Source organism: Serinus canaria, chromosome 4A (genome assembly GCF_022539315.1).
Source record: "Serinus canaria isolate serCan28SL12 chromosome 4A, serCan2020, whole genome shotgun sequence".
NCBI lineage: Eukaryota > Metazoa > Chordata > Aves > Passeriformes > Fringillidae > Serinus > Serinus canaria.
In genome coordinates, this window is record NC_066318.1 from 18865083 (window position 1) to 18883824 (window position 18742).

An 18742-nucleotide genomic window follows, 5' to 3' on the forward strand; every position below is an offset into this window, starting at 1 on the left:
TTATGACCTAGCCAAAAACCTGTGGACCAAAAGTGAGATGAGGACACTGCAGAGTGACCCTTCCTCCATCTCCCTGTGCAAGGACACAACACCAAGGAGGCCCAGGACCAAGCCTGTCTCTCCTCAGGGCTTGCTTGATCCTCCCTGCTCAGGCCAGCTTCCCACCCCTCCACACCACCACCAGGAATGGGAAGAAAATGCTTTTAATAATGTTTTCCAGGAATTCCTGGAAGTTTTTATTCACAGAAGCTGTTTGTCAGGGACTTGAGCTTCTTGCTTTCTCTTCATAGTTTCCAACTTGCCCAGCCTGTGGAACAAGATGCCAGTGTCAGGTCCGAGCTGCCTCCCCTCAAAGGGACATGGCTTTCCATCATAGCGTGCCAGGAATGTCAGAGCAGAGAGACACCTCTCTCCTGGCCTGACAGCCAGCCGGGACAGCAGCTTGTCTGCCGTGTGTGGGACCACGGGCTGCAGGAGCGTTCCGTACACACGCAGGCACTCCAGAGTGATGTGCAGGATGGTGTCCAGCCAGAGCTGCTCCGCAGCATCCCTTCGGTCAAGTTTCCAAGGCCTGTGCCTCTGGAAGAAGCCGTTAGTCTGCCTCACACACTGGGCAATGCATTCCAAAGCCTTGTAGATCTGGAAGCCTTCGAAATAACTGTCCACCTGCACAGGCAGCGAGGCCACTGCTGCCACGAGCTTGTAGTCCTCAGCACATGCCCTGCCTGTGCCTCTTGCCTCTCTGGAATCCAGAACCTTTGGGAAACAGGGCTCTGAGAAGCATGGGTAGGTGTTGCTGGGGTTAATGCCGGGGGCTGTTGAGCGATTCAGCAGCCCCCCAAGCGCATCCGCCAGCTCTGAATTCACCAACTTCACCACCTTCTCATCATAGTAGTCACAATCCCTCTCTGGGACGCCCTGCCGCAGCAGGAAGTACCGGAACCCGTCCACACCGTACTGCCCCATGCACACACTGGGGTCCACCACGTTGCCCAGGCTCTTGGACATCTTCTGGCCCCGCACAGTCCAGTGGGAGTGCACCAGGATGCGCTCGGGGGGCTCCAGTCCTGCTGCCAGCAGCAGCGCTGGCCAGTACAGCGCATGGAACTTGAGGATGTCCTTGCCCACGACGTGGTGCACGGCCGGCCACCACGCGCCATGGCTCTCAGGGTACCCCACCACGCTCAGGTAGTTCACCAGGGCATCCACCCAGACGTAGATGGTCTGTGTGGGGTCACTGGGCACGGGGATGCCCCACTGCAGCCGGTTTCGTTCACGGGACACTGACAAGTCTGGCAAGTCCTCGTCCAGCCAACGGAGCACGCACTGGTAGAAAGGGTCAGGAAAAATGGCACGTGGGTTGTCCCGGAGCCAGTTCTGCAAGGGATCCCGAAATGCTGAGAGCCTGAACATGTAATTCTCCTCCTTGGTCCAGTGCACCTGGGACAGCAGGAGAGGAAAGGATTATGGCCCCAAGAACAGGCTGACACTTTGCACACACCATTCTGCCTGTGTCTGGCTATCCTCCCATGCCATGGGAAGCTGTCAGCACCTTTCTGTGACTAGTAGCAACCTTCTTACCCAAGATACTGCCTCCTTGGGATCCCCAGGAACACACCTGAGGACTCAGGCACCTGGGATTCAGGCACCAGGTTCAGCATCCTGCTTCTAAAAACACTTATAACCCTGGGAAGGAACACCTTTCTACCTGCCAGGCTCATGTGACATCAGAAAGGAGTTAGGGAGATGAGAATACACCTTCTTAACAACATAGTTTTGCAATAATAGTGGAAAATCATGAAAAGACAAAATGACACTGTTAATTCCTGCCCTACTGCCACTCCTGGTGCCTGCCTTTGTTCTCCTGGGGACAAACTCCTCTTTTTCCTCAACTTATGCTTTAATGCATCTAAGTCACTAACTTTGTTTGCTTACACACTTTTCCCCCACAGTTAAATCCATTAAATGACACATTTAGCTAAACCAGTGAAAACGTGGTGGGTGGATGTGGTACAAGTGAGCTGTGTAAGGCACTCAGGGATCCCTGGCTGGGTCAGCAAACTTGCAATGTGCAAGAAGACCTGAAGAGCATCATCAAAGACAAGCTGTACGTCCTCAGCCCCAGGCTCCACAGGATGCCAGAACCCACTCACTCACCAAGAAGTCTGCGGTTTATGGCATGTGCAAACTCCTCCTTTTCCTTCACAAAATTCCCAAGAAACAAACTGCCCAACTGCCGCTTTATGGCTGGAAATAAACCCTCCCATCATTGCTCACCACACTGCAAGAGCTTCTCTGCTCCATGAACACTCCTGTTTCCTTGGACAGTTCAACACACAGGTGAGGTCAGGAACTGTTCTCAAGGTATTCTTGACTTTGAAGTCTGCTGACTGTTTTAAGTCTAAAGAATGATTATTTTGCCTGGAAACTTATCTTTTCCCCAATTATATATTAGGTGCTTTCTCAAGAGTTACTATTTGCCAATATAGCCTTTTCTGTGTGGACCAACACTCCCACATCCAAGCCTCATACAAATAGCACAGGAGCATGTGTTGAGCTCTGAGCAGGATTATCTGTAATTGCTGGATTAAATCACGTAACTCCACACCTTCTAAGAAAACAGTGGCAGAATGGGTGTACCCAGGAGTGTGGTACACTTGGGACAGTACCACACTCCTGGGCACACCCATTCTGGCTGACCACAGGCAGGTGATGTTACAGTGCTTTAGGCAGAGCCAAAACCCATTTAAGAGATGGGTAAGTGTCCAGAGGCCAAACTGAACTGTCTCACAAAACAGGTTTGAAAGTTGGAACCCCTCAGTGAAATACACCCTTATCCTCCTGTTCAGCTTCTGTCATCACTCCTGTAGAACACCATTCCCAGGCCAACAGCCTGTGGACTCAGAAGGGGCTGAATCCTTCCCGTTGCACATAGCTGCACCTGCCAGGTGGGGTCTGGCAGCTCTCTGACACTGCACTGAAGTACAGGTGAGTCTCAGCCAACACGAATTAATAAAAGGCTACAGGAAGCATTAAACACCCCAAATCTGGCCAGAGCAGAGGGACAGGTGAACGCACAGTGCTCCTGCAGCTCGTTACCTCGTGGCCGGTCTCCAAGGACACCTTGCAGGGGCGGCCTTGGGCGTCTGTGCCCTCGGCCAGCTGGCTCTCGGGCAGGAAGCTCTCCTCGGGTGTGCAGTACCAGCCCTCGTAGGAGCCCTTGTAGAGCACCCCTCCATCTCGGAGGGCACCCCAGAAGTGCCTCACGGCTCGCTGGTGCCGGGGCTCGCTGGTGCGCGTGAAGTCGGTGTAGGCGACGCCGGCCTGGGTCAGGGCCTGGCGGAAGAGCCCCGAGACCCGCTCGCAAAGCTCCGCAGGGGACGTCCCCGCCGCGGCCGCGGCCTGCTGGATCTTCAGCCCGTGCTCGTCGGTCCCTGAAACGGAGAGAGGCCGCGGGGCCGTGGGGTGAGGCCGGAGCCCGCAGCCCCGCGGGGACACAGGGGCCTGGGGACACGGGGAGGGGGGGTCATCCCCGAGGGAGGGGGCTCGGACTGGGGGTCTCGCTGACCCGTGCAGAGCCGGGCCGGGCCGGAGGCACGCAGGCGGCGGTGGCGGAGCAGCGCGTCGGCCAGCATCGCCGAGTACAGGTGCCCGATGTGCGGCGGCCCGTTCGCGTAGAAGATGGGGGTGGAGAGCAGCAGGCGGCGGCCAGGCCCGGTGCCGGCGGCGCGGCGGAGCGGGCGCGGGAGGCGGCGGGGCGGCCGCCACATGTCGGCAGCGGCAGCATCGATGCGGCGGCGCGGAGCGGCCGTCCGGAAGCGGCAGCAGGCGCGTGCGCGGCGGGGCCGGGCCGGGCCGGCGGGGCCGCGACCGAGGGACCGGAGACTGGCGACATGTTCCGCTGCCGCGCGGGCCTGGCGCACGCCCTGCGCCCCCCGCAGCGGGGACGCGTCCACGCGGGTCAGTGCCGGGACCGGGGGGCACCGGGCGCGATTCTCGCCGCTGCGGCACGCGGCCCGGGGCCGGCACAGGCCCGGGGCCGATCGCGGCCGAGAGCGCGGTTCGCGGAGGGCACCGGGCCGGGCGGTCATCCCGCGGGATCGGTGCGGGCACGGCCGTGCCCGGGGCGCTGCGGGAGGGGGCGCGGGTGGCGGAGATGCGGATGCTTCGGGATCGTGTTTGGGACAGCGTGAGTGACCCGGAGCTGGTTGGGACCTTGGTCTCTTTTCGGGCGCTGCTGGCTTTGCTGCGGTTTTTGTCACAAATAAGTGCCTTCAGGCTCAGGTTGCTCTCACCGGGCGGGAGCAGGTGGAGGCGGGGATTGAGAGAGCCCGACCTCTCCCGGGAGTATCGGCCGTGCTTGGAGCAGCGCTCGGGGCCGTCCCCGCCATCGCTCCGGCATGAACTGGGCCGGCAGCAGGCTGTGGTTTGGTGATGGAGAAATAAAACGCGGTGCAGCGGCTCCGACACGGGTGCTCCTCGTCCGGTTTGCGCGGCCGGAGGTGCCTGCACCTGGATCTGCCCATTTCCACCGGGGACGCCTTTTTTGCCAGCAAAACCCCGTTCCTTGCTGGTGGTTTATCCCGGTGGAATGAGCTGTGTGAGCAGAGGGAGTTAGGTGCCGTTGTCACCATCCCTGCTGCCCACCCTGGCCTAGCTCCAGCTTTTGCTGGAGAAAGAGGCCTAGAGAAGGTGTTGGAACCACCAAGACACATTCTGTGATCAGCCAGCCCAGAGAGGCTGGAGGCTCCAGCTGCAGGCAGCTGCCTACAGATGCTCCTGCTATCAGTTCAGTTACCCCTTGATCTTACAGATAATTTGGTCTCCACAGCTGCCCGGAGCACACTGTTGTGGCTCAGGATAATGCCCCGCAGTCGCTCAGATGTGGGGCTGGGTTTTCCAAACAAGGAATTTTTTTGGGTTCAGAACTGACTTAGTCTCTAAATTTCCAGACTTACCTTTGTATTGATGGTGTTTTTGTGTTGTTTCTCCAATAAATTGTGTTCCTTAGGCATGTTGTTGCAGCGCTGGAATGTGCTCCCAGACCTGCAGCTGAGCAGACAAGTGGCTAGCACAGGCGTGCCTGGGCAAAAGGGCAGTAATTCGGTTTTTGTCCTTATTATGGGCTTGTCCACCTTAGGAGCAGGTGCCTATGTAAGTAGAAAGGTGGTTCCTGGGAAGAAGCTGCAGTCCATCTTTCCTGTCGAGCATTTGCTGTATTCCAGCTCTCTTAACTCAGCTTTTGATTTCTGTAGCTTTATCTCTGTTTCCTCCTTCAGAAAACTTCAAGGGGGAGCTAAATGGAAAGTAACTTCTTGTGATTACTCGGGTTTTAGCTGTAATTTCAGTTACCTTTTTTTTACATTAAAGGCACTCTTGGGTTTTTTTTTTGTTATGACCAGCCACAGCTCTGTCTATTGTCTTGTATGGGACAAACAATTCCTGGCCAAATCTCAGTTCAGAACATTTGTTTAACTTGTGTAAGTATACCAAATCAACCCCCAGCTGAGGAGTATTTATGTTCTACTTAAAAAGGATAAAGGTTTGCAGCCTCACTGAAAGAGTAAATGACATTCCCAGAGAGCTGAAGAGTTTCAGCATTGCCTGGGAGTGGATACATTCCAAATTTACATCGCACAAATCTTTGTTTCCAAGCTCTTTCTGTAGGAGGACCATATTCACTAAAAGTTCCAAATCCTAATTTTCTCCAAAGGATGCTCCTGGGAAAGAGGAAAAAAATACAAAACAGTGCATGGAAGAAAAATATTTTCCTATTTCCTTTAAATATAATTCTTTCCTGTGCCCTGCTGCCCATTGGGTTTTTTTTTTTTGGCAGACAAGGTAGCTGAAATTACAAAGCACACTCTGCTTTTCCCAAGAACTGTTTAATCAAGAATCCTTCCTAATACTCAGCTCTTTCCCTCTTCTCTTCCATTGCCTGTCTTCCCCTGCAGTTTTGCAATGCCATCAGCTAAGATGCCCTTCTAGATCCCTGACGTCTTCAGGTGTTCCTGGCAAAACTGGCAGCAACCTCTTGTTATACTTAATAGTGGGAGGAACAGTCACTGGGACAGGAGTTTATGTAAGATGCTTCACTAAAGGTGTTTGTGGGGTGGGAGGGTGGAGGGTAGGCACCTGTTTGTACCTCTCACCCTGTAGCCCTTTACTTCCAGCCCTCTTTGTACTCCCTGGCCTAAGGTACTTCCTTTTCAAGGGACATTTCCAAATAATTTAAGGTTACAAATTGAATGTTCTCAGATGGTGCAGTTCTTAATGGAGAAACCTGCTTCAGAATTAATCTTTCCACATTAAGTAAATCTTAACTCAAACTGGCCATCTTTGTTTGTGACTGTGTAAGGGCACAAATTGTTAATTTGTGCATTTCTCATGATATCAGTAATGTTGGCATGCAGAAAAGGAAATAATACCTGAATATAAGAGTGCTAAAAGGAAGTAAAGAAAACTTGTCCATCTTGGTGATTTCCTCACAGAAGAGCACTGAAATGTCACCCCATGTCCTGGCAAAGTATAGTTCTGCTTCTAACTAGAAAGAACTTGACATTGTCCCATTGGAAATATTTATCCTCAGGGGCTGATCTGATGTTCTGCCTGTGCATAATAGTGTTTTTTCCTAAAGCATGAGATTTAATTTGCTGTATGCTGCCCTTTGGACTCGCTTAAAACCTTCCTGATTCTGCTTGTAAAAGCAGAGGTGGTTTGTTAACCTTGGCTTTTCTGTCTTTGAGCAAAAGGCTTTAAAATGCCTTTTTCTTAATTCTTCTAAACACTGACAAGTTCTTGTTTTCTAATATTTCCGGCATTTCTCCAGTTCCCTGGACAGACTTTTGTCCTGTACTCTTTTTTGTGCCTGGCATTAAATTCCTCCATTCTTGTTTAAAACTATTTGCTATAAAACACCAACTTGTGAAGATTGGCAAATGAAATTTGATGTCCTGAACATGATAGAGATGTGCAAGGCTGGGTTTTGCCCCAAAGAAAGGTTTGCTTCCCTTTAATTTTTTACCCTTGAGGAAAAATACTGGACTCTGACCTGCTCCCAGCACTCACAGTGTCTTCAGCTCCTGTTCAGGAGAACCCAGTTTTTCTTGTAAGTTAATGTGATAGAAGAGATGTTCCCTCCTTGTCTGTACATGCAGGATCTGCTTATGCTGTATCCTGAGTTTCACAGTCAAATAAACAGGTCAGCATTCAGCTGGAAGAGATTCCACATCCAGGGGCCAGTGCCTGGAACAGCCCCTCTCCCATGGCTCAAGGCCCTGCTAATGTCAGGGCTGTCCTGCCACCACCATGCCTAGAGAAGGCCAGTCAGGTTGTTGGCTCTGTCCAGCTGCTCTGGGCTTTGGAAAGTGGGAGATGTTTTTTCTTTGGATTTGTCTTCCCTTTCTGCAGTCTTGTGTTGTGTCATGGCCCAGCTTGCATGTTGTCTTTGGCTGGTTTGGCTGCATTTCCTTCACTGAAGCTGGTTCCCCTTAGAACAGGTGTGCAGCCAAACACCTGCAGGAAGGTTCATTGCTTCTGGGAAGCAGCCAGACACCCAAAGCTCACCACACCTTGTGGAGCAGGTCATTTTCTAAGCACGTTCTCAATGGGCATCTTGTCCAGGGAAGTGTCTTTTGCCCCACATGTTGTCACTGGCTTTTCCAGCATGTGGGGTGGACAAAAGCCTGTCAGGTGCCTTGGTGCTGTAAGGTGTACTAGGGAAATGTCTCCTATGTGTCTGCAGGCGTACAAAGCAATACAGGAGAGCAAAGAGCGATACGCCAGCCGGCTCGCCAGGATATCTGGGCAATCCCAAGACCATGAGTCCTCTGCCTCAGGTGGGTACCAGCCTGCCAGGTCAGGGATTGGCTCTGTTCTTCATGAGCTTGAGGCCTCCTAAACAAACAGAACAGAGCCTCTCAGACGTGCCTTTGTAGGATTGCACCTCTCAGTGTGTGCCATTGTTTCAAATTCCCATTCAAGGCCACGTTGGACAGAGCTTGGAAGCAGCCTGGTCTAGTGGAAGGTGTTCCTGCCCATGGCAGGGAGGTGGAACTAGATGAGCTTTAACGTCTCTTCCAGCCCAACCCATTCTGGGATTCTGTTGTTCTATGACGGCTTCGTTGACCCACAAGAGGCTGTTTTACAGACCATCCTGAGGATGAAGAAGGATGTCTCCTGGGACTGATTTCTGTCATTTACTCCTTCTGTGGTAAAAAGAGAAAAAAGTGAGCCCTTCTTCTGGCTTTTACCTTTGCAGTCTGGCAAGGACACTGATTCAATAGGGACTCCTTCCCTGGCCAGTGGAGAGCCTGTTCATCCTGGAGTGAGCCCTGAACTGCAGCTCTCAAACTACAGCCTGTGCTTCAATGATTTAAGCCATGTCTTTCTTCCCTTTCAGGTGCAGGTGCTGCTCCTCAGGGCACAGCAGGTGAGTTCTGGTGCCAGTACTTAACTGCCTGTTTTGTCCCTGCCCATGGATTAACTGCATGTTTCTCAGCAACAGGACTTGCCTGTGGGAAGAGGTGCCTTCTGCAGGCAACTCAAACCTTGAACAAAATTACCAAAAAACGTGCCTTGGCCTTTTAGGGAACTTCCTTTGCTTATAAACTGCTCACTGGTTGGCCAATGCAGACTTTCAGGCTCGCTTAGAAAAACCAGTTTGCTGAAATCTGACTGATTCCTGCAGGGAGCAGCTTTGGGGGAAGGAGCAGCAGGTTTCTCGAGAAGGGTACTGTGGCAGAAGGAGGGCAATTTCCAAAGGAAGTCTGGATGTGGAAGGCCTCTGTCCCCTGGGGGTGGGCCATGTGCTGGTATTTGCAGTAAGTTGTCCCATCTGTCACCTGCAGCTCTGGGCACTCATCCCAAGGTCCCATCCCACGTCCCTTTCCTGCTCATTGGGGGAGGAACTGCTGCTTTTGCTGCTGCCAGATCCATCCGGGCCCGTGACCCCGGCGCGCGGGTAAGAGCTGTCCTGCTCCGTCCTGTCCTGCTCTGTGTGCGCTCCCGTTTGCCTGCTCTCACTCCAGCTGATGTGTTTCCTGGCCAATTAAAGGTGCTGATTGTGTCTGAAGATCCTGCCCTGCCCTACATGCGTCCACCCCTTTCCAAAGAACTGTGGTTTTCTGATGATCCCAATGTGACAGAGACGTTGAGGTTCAAGCAGTGGAATGGCAAGGAGAGGAGGTACGTGGCACTGCAGTGACAGGGCACAGGAAGTGGTTAGTGACAAGGTGTCAATGACCAAACTGTTCTTGGGAGAGAACCACAAGCCGGTAGAGCAGTGAGGGCAGGGAAGGGTGTGTTGGTGCTAGCAGGGGTTGAGGAATTTTGCTTCCCACCAGAGCTTGCTCAGTACTTGATACCTCTTGATCTTGCTGGGATTCCCCTTAGATATGTCTCTCTGTGGGCCGGAGTCCTAGGAAATAAGTTAATAAAGGTAAAGCTCCTCAGGTCCAGGGACACGGGATCACACTTGATTTTTGTGACTTCTGTGATTAAGCCTTACTTGGTGGTTGGACTTTATGATCTTTTCCAACCTTACCAATTCTATGATTCCATGATCCAGACCCTAGAACTTCAACAGTGTGAAGACCCTAATTCTGAAAAATATATAAATAATTGTGGAGCTTGTTAGGGATGCACAGAGCTGTCTTTGTCTTGTCAGATTTGCTCAACAGCTGGATTTCTGGTATCCCAGAGCCAGGGGAACATGTTTGATAATGGAGTTTTTCTCAGTATCTATTTCCAGCCGCCGTCTTTCTATGTGCCTGTTGAGGACCTGCCTTCTGTGGAAAATGGTGGGGTGGCAGTTCTGCCTGGCAAGAAGGTGGGTACAGCACTGGCTGTTGCTCCTACAGCTCTTCCTGAACAGAACCTGCACTCTAAACTGGTACTGAACCACTGGAGTTGGAGGAGGAGTTGGCTGGGAATGGGAATTTGGATAAGTTTGGGAAAAATGTGATGGAGCAGAGATTATGCTAATCTGAAGTGAAGTTTGAAAGCGGGAGAAACCAAGAGGAATAGCAGTGAGCTGAGGGAAGATGATGAGGAAGAGAGAAGGATACGTTTGGAGTCTGGGCGTGGGACAAAAATTTGTGGACCTTAGAGATAGGATGTTGCAAGTGGGAACTGGGCTGTGTGGGCTGGAAGGTGAGGTGAGGAGAGCACAGAGATCAAGGTAGTGGATGATAAGTTGAGCAGAAGCACTGTGCTGAAGCAGCAGGAAGGTGGAGAAATTTATGGTGAATCTTCTAAAATATTTATATCCTCGGTTGTTTGTATGTTGCTATAAATGTCAGTGATTCCTCTTCCTGTTGAGATGTGCTGTGTCTGAGCCCATTTCACATTCAGACCTTGGGACGATCAACCTGAGTTACGGTGACTCCCAAAGAAGTCATCTCAATTCCCACTTCCAGTCCTCTCACTTCCCCACTCCTGCCCCCACCCTAAACCTGAAGGTGGGAGAATGTTAATTCCAAGTTTGTAACTCTGCTCAGTAGTCCGTGAAGTGAAGAGCTCGAGCTCAGCTGGGTTCATCTTACAGGTTGTGCACATGGATGTTAGAGGGAACACAGTGAAGCTTAGTGATGGGACCCAGATATCCTACGACAAATGTCTCATTGCCACTGGTAAGTGCTGTGTTTTTTCTCTTGTTCCTCGTCTTGGGCCCGGCTTTTTATTTCAGTGACATTTAGCTAGAGAAAAATTCTTTAGAGTACCTCCGCTGTGGAGTCATGCTGGGAGAGCTGGGGGAGTCCAGCCTGGAAAAGAGAAGGCTTTTGGGAGATCATTGGGTCTTCCAGTGCCTAAAGGGGCTCCAAGAGAGCTGGAGAGGGGATTTGGACAAGGGTCTGGAATGACAGGACATTGGGGGATGCCAGAGGGCAGGGTTAGGTGGCATACTATGTCCAGGAATTCTTCCTGGACACAGGTTGCCCGTAAAAAATGTGGCTGCCCCAGACTCCTTGGGAATGTCCAAGGCCAGGCTGGATGGGGCTTGGAGCAACCTGGGATAGTGGAAGGTGTCCCTGCCCATGGCAGGGGTGGAATGGGATCAGCTTTAAGGTTCCTTCCAACCCAAACCGTTCCATAATTCTTTGGTTCTATTTGAGAAGAACTCTCTGCAGTGTCAAACATGATGTGGAGCAGTCACATGAAGGAGCAGTCACATGAAGGACAGTTGTGCAAACAACCATGCTGAGTTTTTCACCTGCCTTGCAGCATCAGATTTTCTGGGACATTCAGGCAGAAGGAGGCATACCAGGATATTCCCATAGTGGAACAGTTTGGGAAGCACAACTGAGATCCAAGACAGCTTTGCACTGTCTGGATATCCAGTGCCATGGCTGTGTTGTCACTAGTCTCCTCTCCTTGTTGTGCGCAGGGGGATCCCCAAGGAACCTGCCTGCCATTGAAAGAGCAGGAAAGGATGTGCAGAAAAGGCTGACCCTGTTCCGAAAGGTAACCTCCAGGTGCTTCCAGCCCCAGCGAGGCTGAATAAATCAGAGCCATTTATCACTTTTTTCAGTTTTTAAACTCTTCTGCTTTGGGTCGGGACGGTCCTGCCTTGGCTCAGATGCTTCCCTCAGATTATGCCCAGAAATCCATTGCCTGCTTATTCTTTTTCCCAGGGAAACCAGGAAACCAGGGTAGAGTCTACTCAACTGCTCACGTGCTTGCCTCAGCCTGAGAGCTGTAACAGTATGTGGGATTATGGGGTTTAGGTAGTTTTTTAAAATTTTCCCTCCTGTGTGACTTTTCTGCACCTTCCAAAGTGAACAAAAGCCATTGAATATGACCAATTTTGCCATTCCTGTTAGAGAGCATTGGAAATGGGGGTAAATGTTCTTTCAGATTGAGGACTTCCGAAGGCTGGAGAAGATTTCCAGGGAAGTCAAGTCCATCACAATTATTGGTGGTGGTTTCCTCGGCAGCGAGCTGGCCTGCGCTCTGGGAAGGAGAGGTGAGCATGTCCCCAGCTGTGACAGGCACTGAGTGGCAGCAGCCTCATATTAGAAACTTCTTTTCAGTCCCCAACTGCTCAGTTTTTGCACAGACTCTGTGTTTGCTTAAAGGAACAACACACGAGTGTTTTGTTGCCTGTGAGGCCAAGGTTTTCCCAGTATCACCCTCATTAGCAGCCTCTGATTACAGAGGTGGGAGCTCTGCAGGCCAGTGTGAGCAGCAAAGTCATTCCACCCTCTGAAAAGTAACATTTGTTCTCTGTGCTCAATGCCACCCTCAGACTATGATTTTGGGGTTGGATGATCTTTAAGGTCCCTTCCAACCCAAAGCAGTCCATAATTCTGTGATTTCAAAGAGGTGGTGAGCAGCTGGATTCTGTCATTGTGTGTGTAGGACCTTTATGGTAATTTTTTAAAGTTTTTGCCAAAATACCAGCGTTTCCCTAAAACTCTGTTATCTAGAGGTATATGTGAAACAGTAGTCAGTCACTTTGTGACTCCTTGGGAATCAGAACTCCCAGATTTGGAAACTTCTGTCAAGCTCCTTGTGTAAAGTGTGTGTGTTCCAACATCTGCTGCTGCTCTTCATATTGCTGCTCCGTGCTTCCCTTCCAGCACGAACCCAAGGCCTGGAGGTGATTCAGCTGTTTCCAGAGAATGGCAACATGGGCAAAGTCCTGCCCGAATACTTGAGCAACTGGACCACGGAGAAAGTCAGAAGAGGTGAAGCTGCTGAGCGGGTTTGGGCTGGTGGCTGCCAGGCAGCTGCTCCTGGGGATATTCAGCTCCTTTCTGTCTCTGGAGCCCTGGGAGCACTGGGCCCTGCAAAGTAGCCCCGGTGCAGCACAGGGGAAGTTGCAGTTCAGGGAGCTTGGGCAGCACAGAGCTGCCATGAATCCTGGGCTTCTTAGCAGATCTTCTGGGGAGGCTGAGCAAGCAGGCTTGCTGATGTCAGTGAGGCTTTCCTTCCCTGTGCCTGTTTCCCTGGAAGGATCTCTTGTGTCTATGCCCACAATTGTGTCAGGCCAGGTGCTGTAGTGTTTAGCTAATAAGGTCAGTAAGATCCAAGACACCTTTTTCCATTTGCTGCATTAAGTGCAAAATAATCTTGTGCATTGGGAAATGGAGAGGGAGAGAGGGAGGAGGAATGTCATTGGGGTGTGGATTGCAGGGCCTGATAACCCACAGGTCTGAGTTACTTTCTTTTTTGGAAGCTCTGTTGTTGGACCTCTGGGTCTGGCTGTGGCACAGCAATAGGTAATTGAGTGTCCTTAGTTCCTGAATACCTGTTTTAGGGAATTCTTTTGGATGTGGCCTTGTCATCACATGAGATGTAGTTTGGATTGTCTTTTAAGCAGCTTTCAGACTTTTTATCTGGGTTTTTCCTCGTGCTTCCCCCAGAGCTGCACTAGCACATGCAGCAAAGCTTGAGTGGGCTCTGTCTTGGTTCCTCACCTGGCATCTGTCTGCACCAGCCACCTGCTGAAGGTGGGATCTGCCCAGCCCTGAGCAGGCAGTGAGGTGTCCTGTGCTCGTTTCCAGAGGGGGTCAATGTCCTGCCTAATGCCGTGGTCAAATCCGTCTCTGTCTGCGGCAACCGGCTGGTGATTAAACTGAAGGACGGCCGGAAGGTAAATGGGAAAGCAGGGGGAGGGTCACTTTTGGAGGAGCACACAGGGAATTAACATCCTAATTATGTGTTCCCAAACAGGTGGAGACAGATCACATCGTGGCTGCAGTGGGGCTGGAACCCAATGTGGAACTGGCCAAGTCAGCGGGGCTGGAGGTGGACTCGGACTTTGGGGGGTTCCGGGTGAACGCAGAGCTGCAGGCACGCTCCAACATCTGGGTGGTGAGTGTGGGCACAGCCTCCCACAACATCTGGGTGGTGAGTGTGGGCACAGCCTCCCACAACATCTGGGTGGTGAGTGTGGACACAGCTTCCCAGTGCTGCTGCTGCTGTAGTGGGACACACAGAGTGACAGGAGGAGGCGAAGGGGGTGAAAAGGAGCGAGTAAGGAGAGCAGTTGTAGCGCAGGCCCAGAGCCTGGTCAGGCGCTGCAGCCACCTCGTTGCTGTGGTAACCACAGCAAGTTTGGAATATTTATGCTGTGTAAGAGGGGTTGGGGTAACCTAAAGATAGCCTGGATCACTTGCTTGCATAAGAGTCCCTTGGTGGGCGTTGATACTTTGATTCCTCTGGAAAACGTACCTCATGCTGCATTATTTTTCCAAAGATCAGGGAAAAATGCTGAGAAACTGGGAGTTGTGTAGTCCAGGGAGTGGATTGAGGTAGTGGTGGTTTGTCAGAAAAACTCAGTTCCTTGTTCCACTTGTTCTCTTCCCAATGTTTTTTGTTTGGGCACTGGTGGAAGCTTTTCCTGTCGCAGTGCTCACAGGATGGTTCTCTCCAAGGCAGGGGATGCTGCCTGCTTTTATGACATCAAACTGGGCCGCAGGCGTGTGGAGCACCATGATCACGCCGTGGTGAGTGGGAGACTGGCTGGAGAAAACATGACAGGAGCCGCAAAGCCCTACTGGCACCAATCCATGTTCTGGTAACAGTCCTTTCCTCTTCGGGGGTTCCTTGTGTGGCCACATTGCAGGAGTTTGGACAAGATACACCTTGAGAAGTGTCTGTTTCCCAAGGGGAGTGAAACCACCTCAGCAAGCACCTGGTACAGCTTCATTTTCCTAAAGCTCAGGGCAGGGGAGATGTTTGAGCATTTGCTGCTCTGCCCTCATCTCCCTCAAGTGCTTTCCCTTCCTGCAGATCCCAGTTTCTCCCTGAATGACTCCCATGCTGCAGAGCACGGAGCAATACTGAACAGCCCTTTCCTCAGAGCAGACTGATTTACAGATTGAATTTAGCAGCGGCTTTTCTGTTATGATTATCTGAAGTTCCCCAGCCCAGTCTGTGGGTCTGAGTGTTGCACTTTGCTGAACTGATGTTTTAGTGGCAAAGCATTGCTGCATCCAGGTGTACCTGAAAAGTTGTTTTCCAGAAAGAGGTATCAGGAAAATGGGCAATTTGGCTATATTTTCATGAAGTTCTTTTTAAAACAAAATGAATGAGAACAGAAAAATGAAACAAAAAAAAAAGCTCCCCAAAAAATTAAAATCCAAAAAGGCTGATAGTTCAGATTTCAAATATGTGTAAAAGAGTTTTAGTTTTTTTCAGGGAAATCCCCATAGAAACAGTTATTTATGACTTGCTGTCACTTACCTGAACTCTTGGTCTGTCCTGCCTGGATTTAGGGCCCAGAGCATTTCTCACGTCACTTTTAAACAAGAAACACAGAGCCACAGAATCCTTGAGGTTGGGAAAAACCTCAGAGGTCATCAAGTGCAGCTAAAGACAGAGACAGCCATTTCCCAGGAGTGCTTTCCCCTGGGATGCTCTCAGCTATGACCAGATGCAGGTGAAGGAGGGCTGTGAGTTGCAGCCCTGTGTTTGTTGGCAGGTGTCACACTATGCCAGCCCGTGAACACTTTCTTCCCCCGTGCTGAAAAGCTGGGAAATGACAGGAATTCCTCTTGCATTTTGTCAGCATGCTCAGAATCCCAATCCTGTTGGAGAGAAGGTTGTGTGGAGACCTCACAGCATCTTCCAGTGTCTGAAGGGGCTGCAAGGAAGCTGGAGAGGGACTAGAGTCCCTCCCCCAGGACAAGGGGGAGAGGCTCTGAACTGACAGAGGGGAAATTTAGGTTCAATATACAGAAGAAATCCTTCCCTCTGAGGTTGATGAGGCCCTGGCACAGGGTGCCCAGGGAAGCTGTGGCTGCCACTGGATCCCCGGAAGTGTCCAAGGCCAGGCTGGACAGGGCTTGGAACAATGTGGGATAGTGGAAGGTGTCCCTGCCCATATCAGAAGAGTGGAATGAAATGGGTTTTGAGGTCCCTTGCAACCCAAATCATTTCATGATCCCTCCTGAGCTCCAGCTGATCACAGCTGCCATGTTACTGGTGTTCCTTGCAGACACCCCAGTCTTTGCTGGAGGATTTTGGCTAGGGAGGTCATGTTGTACATAGATAGATTCATGGTTTGGATGCACCTGTTTCCTCAGCATCATGGGAAACACTTCAGACACCTGCTGCTTACTGGTCCCAAACCACAGCTGCTTTATCTACTATCAGCACACCAGTTCAGAGCCAGGTGCCCAGTTCAAGAAGGTGTTAGGGCAAGGTTTGTTCTCTTTAGTCTTTTCTAAATGCTCTCAAAAATATTCACTGGATGACTGTCCATGCTGCCGAGCCTGGTGTAGATAACAGCACTGCCAGAAGCTGGGAAGCCTCCAGCTGTCTCCCAGGGAGCAGGCCTGAAGGATTTCAAAGTTTTGGCCAGTGGGCTCATTTTTCTCATGGCCATGGGCTTGTAATGTCTTGACTCCTTATTCCACCTGTGTGTGCAGAGGAGACTCCATGTCTCAGTCAGTGTGTCAGTGTCCAGCATTGCCTACACCATGCTGGAGTAAGGAGTGGAGCACGCATGGATGGAACTGCCTTGGATTTGTCTCTGTTACAAATTACTTCATTCCCACTTCATTCCTAGGAGTGATCTGGGCCCCAATGTGGGGTACGAAGCCATTGGCCTCGTGGACAGCAGTTTGCCCACAGTAGGAGTGTTTGCCAAGGCGACAGCGAAGGACACACCAAAAAGCGCGACAGAACAGTCAGGTAGGGACTGGGGAGCTCCTGCACGTGCTGGTGTGGGGACCACAGAGTCACCCTGACCTCTGAGAGCACGAGGAAACAGCAATCTGCTGTCTCATTTCTTCACCAAGCTTTAAAGGCTGGCTTTTATATTAAAATGTGATTAAAACATTCCTCCAAGAAGATATCACAGAACACATCTGCTGCCATGCAGACTTTCTCAGGGAAGTTTGATCTCCTTCTTGGCAATAAAATGATCAGTTTGGGACAACAGAGACTCTGGATCCAAGCATGTTTATTTTGTATCTGCTGCCTGGAGGAAGCAGACTGTGCTCTCTTTTGCATTTGGGGGTGGAAGTTGGGGACTCTTGGTGTTACGCTCCATGTTGGGATTGTTTCATCCTTGTGTTAATGAAACTTAACTTTTGGGGAACACAACTCAAAGGGAAACACCTCAGGCTTCTGCAGAACATGCTCTTGAGTCTGGTCCCATCATCACATGTCCTGCACTGGGTATGTGACTCCTCCTCCTGTTTCTGCCTTAGGGACTGGAATTCGATCTGAGAGTGAAACAGAAGCGGAAGCCTCAGAAGTTCAGATCTCTCAAAGCTCTTCACCAATGCCTCAAGTCCCAAAGCAAGGAGAAGATTACGGCAAAGGTGTCATTTTCTACCTCAGAGATAAAGTCGTGGTGGGAATTGTGTTGTGGAACATCTTCAACAGGATGCCCATTGCTCGGAAGGTCAGTGCAGGGCGAGGATGTTGGACAGGGGAGTTTGTTAGAGTGGGGCTTTTCTTGTGGAAAAATCAATCTGTCAATTCGAAGTGAGGATAAATAAGCGAAGATGCTCTGTCTGGTGCAGGGCTGGGCAACATCCAATGGGAACACTGTTCTGGGTGAATTAGGGGAACTGTCCATGTGGTTTTTTGGATGTTTGCAAATTTTTTGCACAAATAACTCGAATCAGGTGTGTGCTCCAAGCCTTGCCTTGGCATGGCTGAAATTCCAGGTCTGTAGTACAGGCGGGAGTCACAGTGATGGCACAGGAGTGAAGTGTCCCATTTTTGTGCTGCTTTGTCCCATGTCCAAGCATCTGAAAAAGTCTCAAATGTCACCATCCCAGAAACAGCCACCATGGCAGGACTGGAGCAGCCCTGAGCAGGGGCTTGGTGTGTCCCCACCCCCGTGGCCTGGCCCAGACCTCTCAGCTCAGCTAAGCCAGAGCCGGGTCAGCTTTTAACACCTTTGAAGAATTTTGGTTGTTTGAACCGTGGGAGTGATCCCACACTGCCCTCAGGTGATCTGTCCCAAGACAAACTTTTCATGGTGGAAGTCTTTGTTTATACCTTATCTGAAGATGCAATTGAAACATGTTATTTCTGCCATCCTCATGGGAGATCCTTCCGCCACTTACTTCCTTCAGCCACTTCCTTCCTCCCTCCCTTCCTCCCTCCCTCCCTCTCTCCTCCCCCTAAATCCATAGTTTCTTCATCTTGTCTAAAAGTTGCAGGTTCAAGCCAGGTATCCTGGCTCCAAGTCAGGGCCAGGCTCACCTTTGCAGAGCTGAATCACTTTTTAAAACACTTGTTCTCCCTGGCTGTAAAGAGAAACCCAGAAACAAATCCCACAGGGACAGGAGGCTGGTTATCCTGCTGTTCCTGTAGGCAGATGATGGTACATTTAAGACTCCCATGTGAATTTGGGTGTAGAAAGTGCTGTTGTGTTGTGGCTGTCTCAGTCTGGTGCTTCAGAGAGGATCCAAGGAGTTCCTGGCATTGGCTGTGACAGTCCTGCAGCACTGGCTCTCTACAGGATGTGCAGGATTTAATGTGTTCTCCTCCCTCCAGATCATCAAAGATGGGGAGGAGCATGAGGACCTCAACGAAGTAGCAAAGCTCTTCAATATCCATGAAGACTGAACTCCACAGCAGGAACACCCAGAGGGAGTGGGCTGCTGGCTGTGTGCACCCCTGCACCTTGGGCAGCTTCCTGGGAGCACTTGGGAATATTCCACTCACCCAAGCCCAGTGTTTGCACCAATAAAGTCAGATTGTTCTAGTCACCTTCTCCTTCCTGCACCACTGCCTGGCTGGTGAGGAAAGGGGAACATGCTGCCCCACT

The 18742-nt window shown here is 51.0% G+C and overlaps 2 protein-coding genes across 4 annotated transcripts; one reads left to right on the forward strand and one right to left on the reverse strand.

Annotated features, from left to right (window-relative positions):
* Window positions 1-187: 187 nt before the first annotated feature.
* Window positions 188-3770, reverse strand: MARS2 (methionyl-tRNA synthetase 2, mitochondrial). Its single transcript, XM_018914206.3, has 3 exons — window positions 3569-3770; window positions 3100-3434; window positions 188-1440 (listed from the first exon to the last, which is right to left on the reverse strand). The coding sequence occupies exons 1-3, from the start codon at window positions 3768-3770 to the stop codon at window positions 241-243; spliced, it is 1737 nt and encodes a 578-aa protein (XP_018769751.2). The 3' UTR covers window positions 188-240.
* A 66-nt stretch (window positions 3771-3836) lies between these two features.
* Window positions 3837-18679, forward strand: AIFM1 (apoptosis inducing factor mitochondria associated 1). 3 transcript variants are annotated; one of them, XM_050974416.1, is made up of 17 exons: window positions 3837-3960; window positions 5012-5154; window positions 7745-7838; window positions 8402-8431; window positions 8850-8962; window positions 9056-9186; window positions 9739-9829; window positions 10547-10631; window positions 11387-11463; window positions 11857-11965; window positions 12582-12689; window positions 13509-13597; window positions 13678-13890; window positions 14382-14524; window positions 16520-16644; window positions 17166-17362; window positions 18469-18679. In XM_050974416.1, the coding sequence occupies exons 1-17, from the start codon at window positions 3894-3896 to the stop codon at window positions 18538-18540; spliced, it is 1887 nt and encodes a 628-aa protein (XP_050830373.1). In that variant the 5' UTR covers window positions 3837-3893; the 3' UTR covers window positions 18541-18679. The 3 variants fall into 3 exon arrangements, with proteins under 3 accessions (XP_050830373.1, XP_050830372.1, XP_030084715.1); XM_050974415.1 differs by having other exon boundaries at window positions 3852-3960; window positions 13678-13854; XM_030228855.2 differs by having other exon boundaries at window positions 3855-3960; window positions 13678-13818.
* Window positions 18680-18742: the final 63 nt, after the last annotated feature.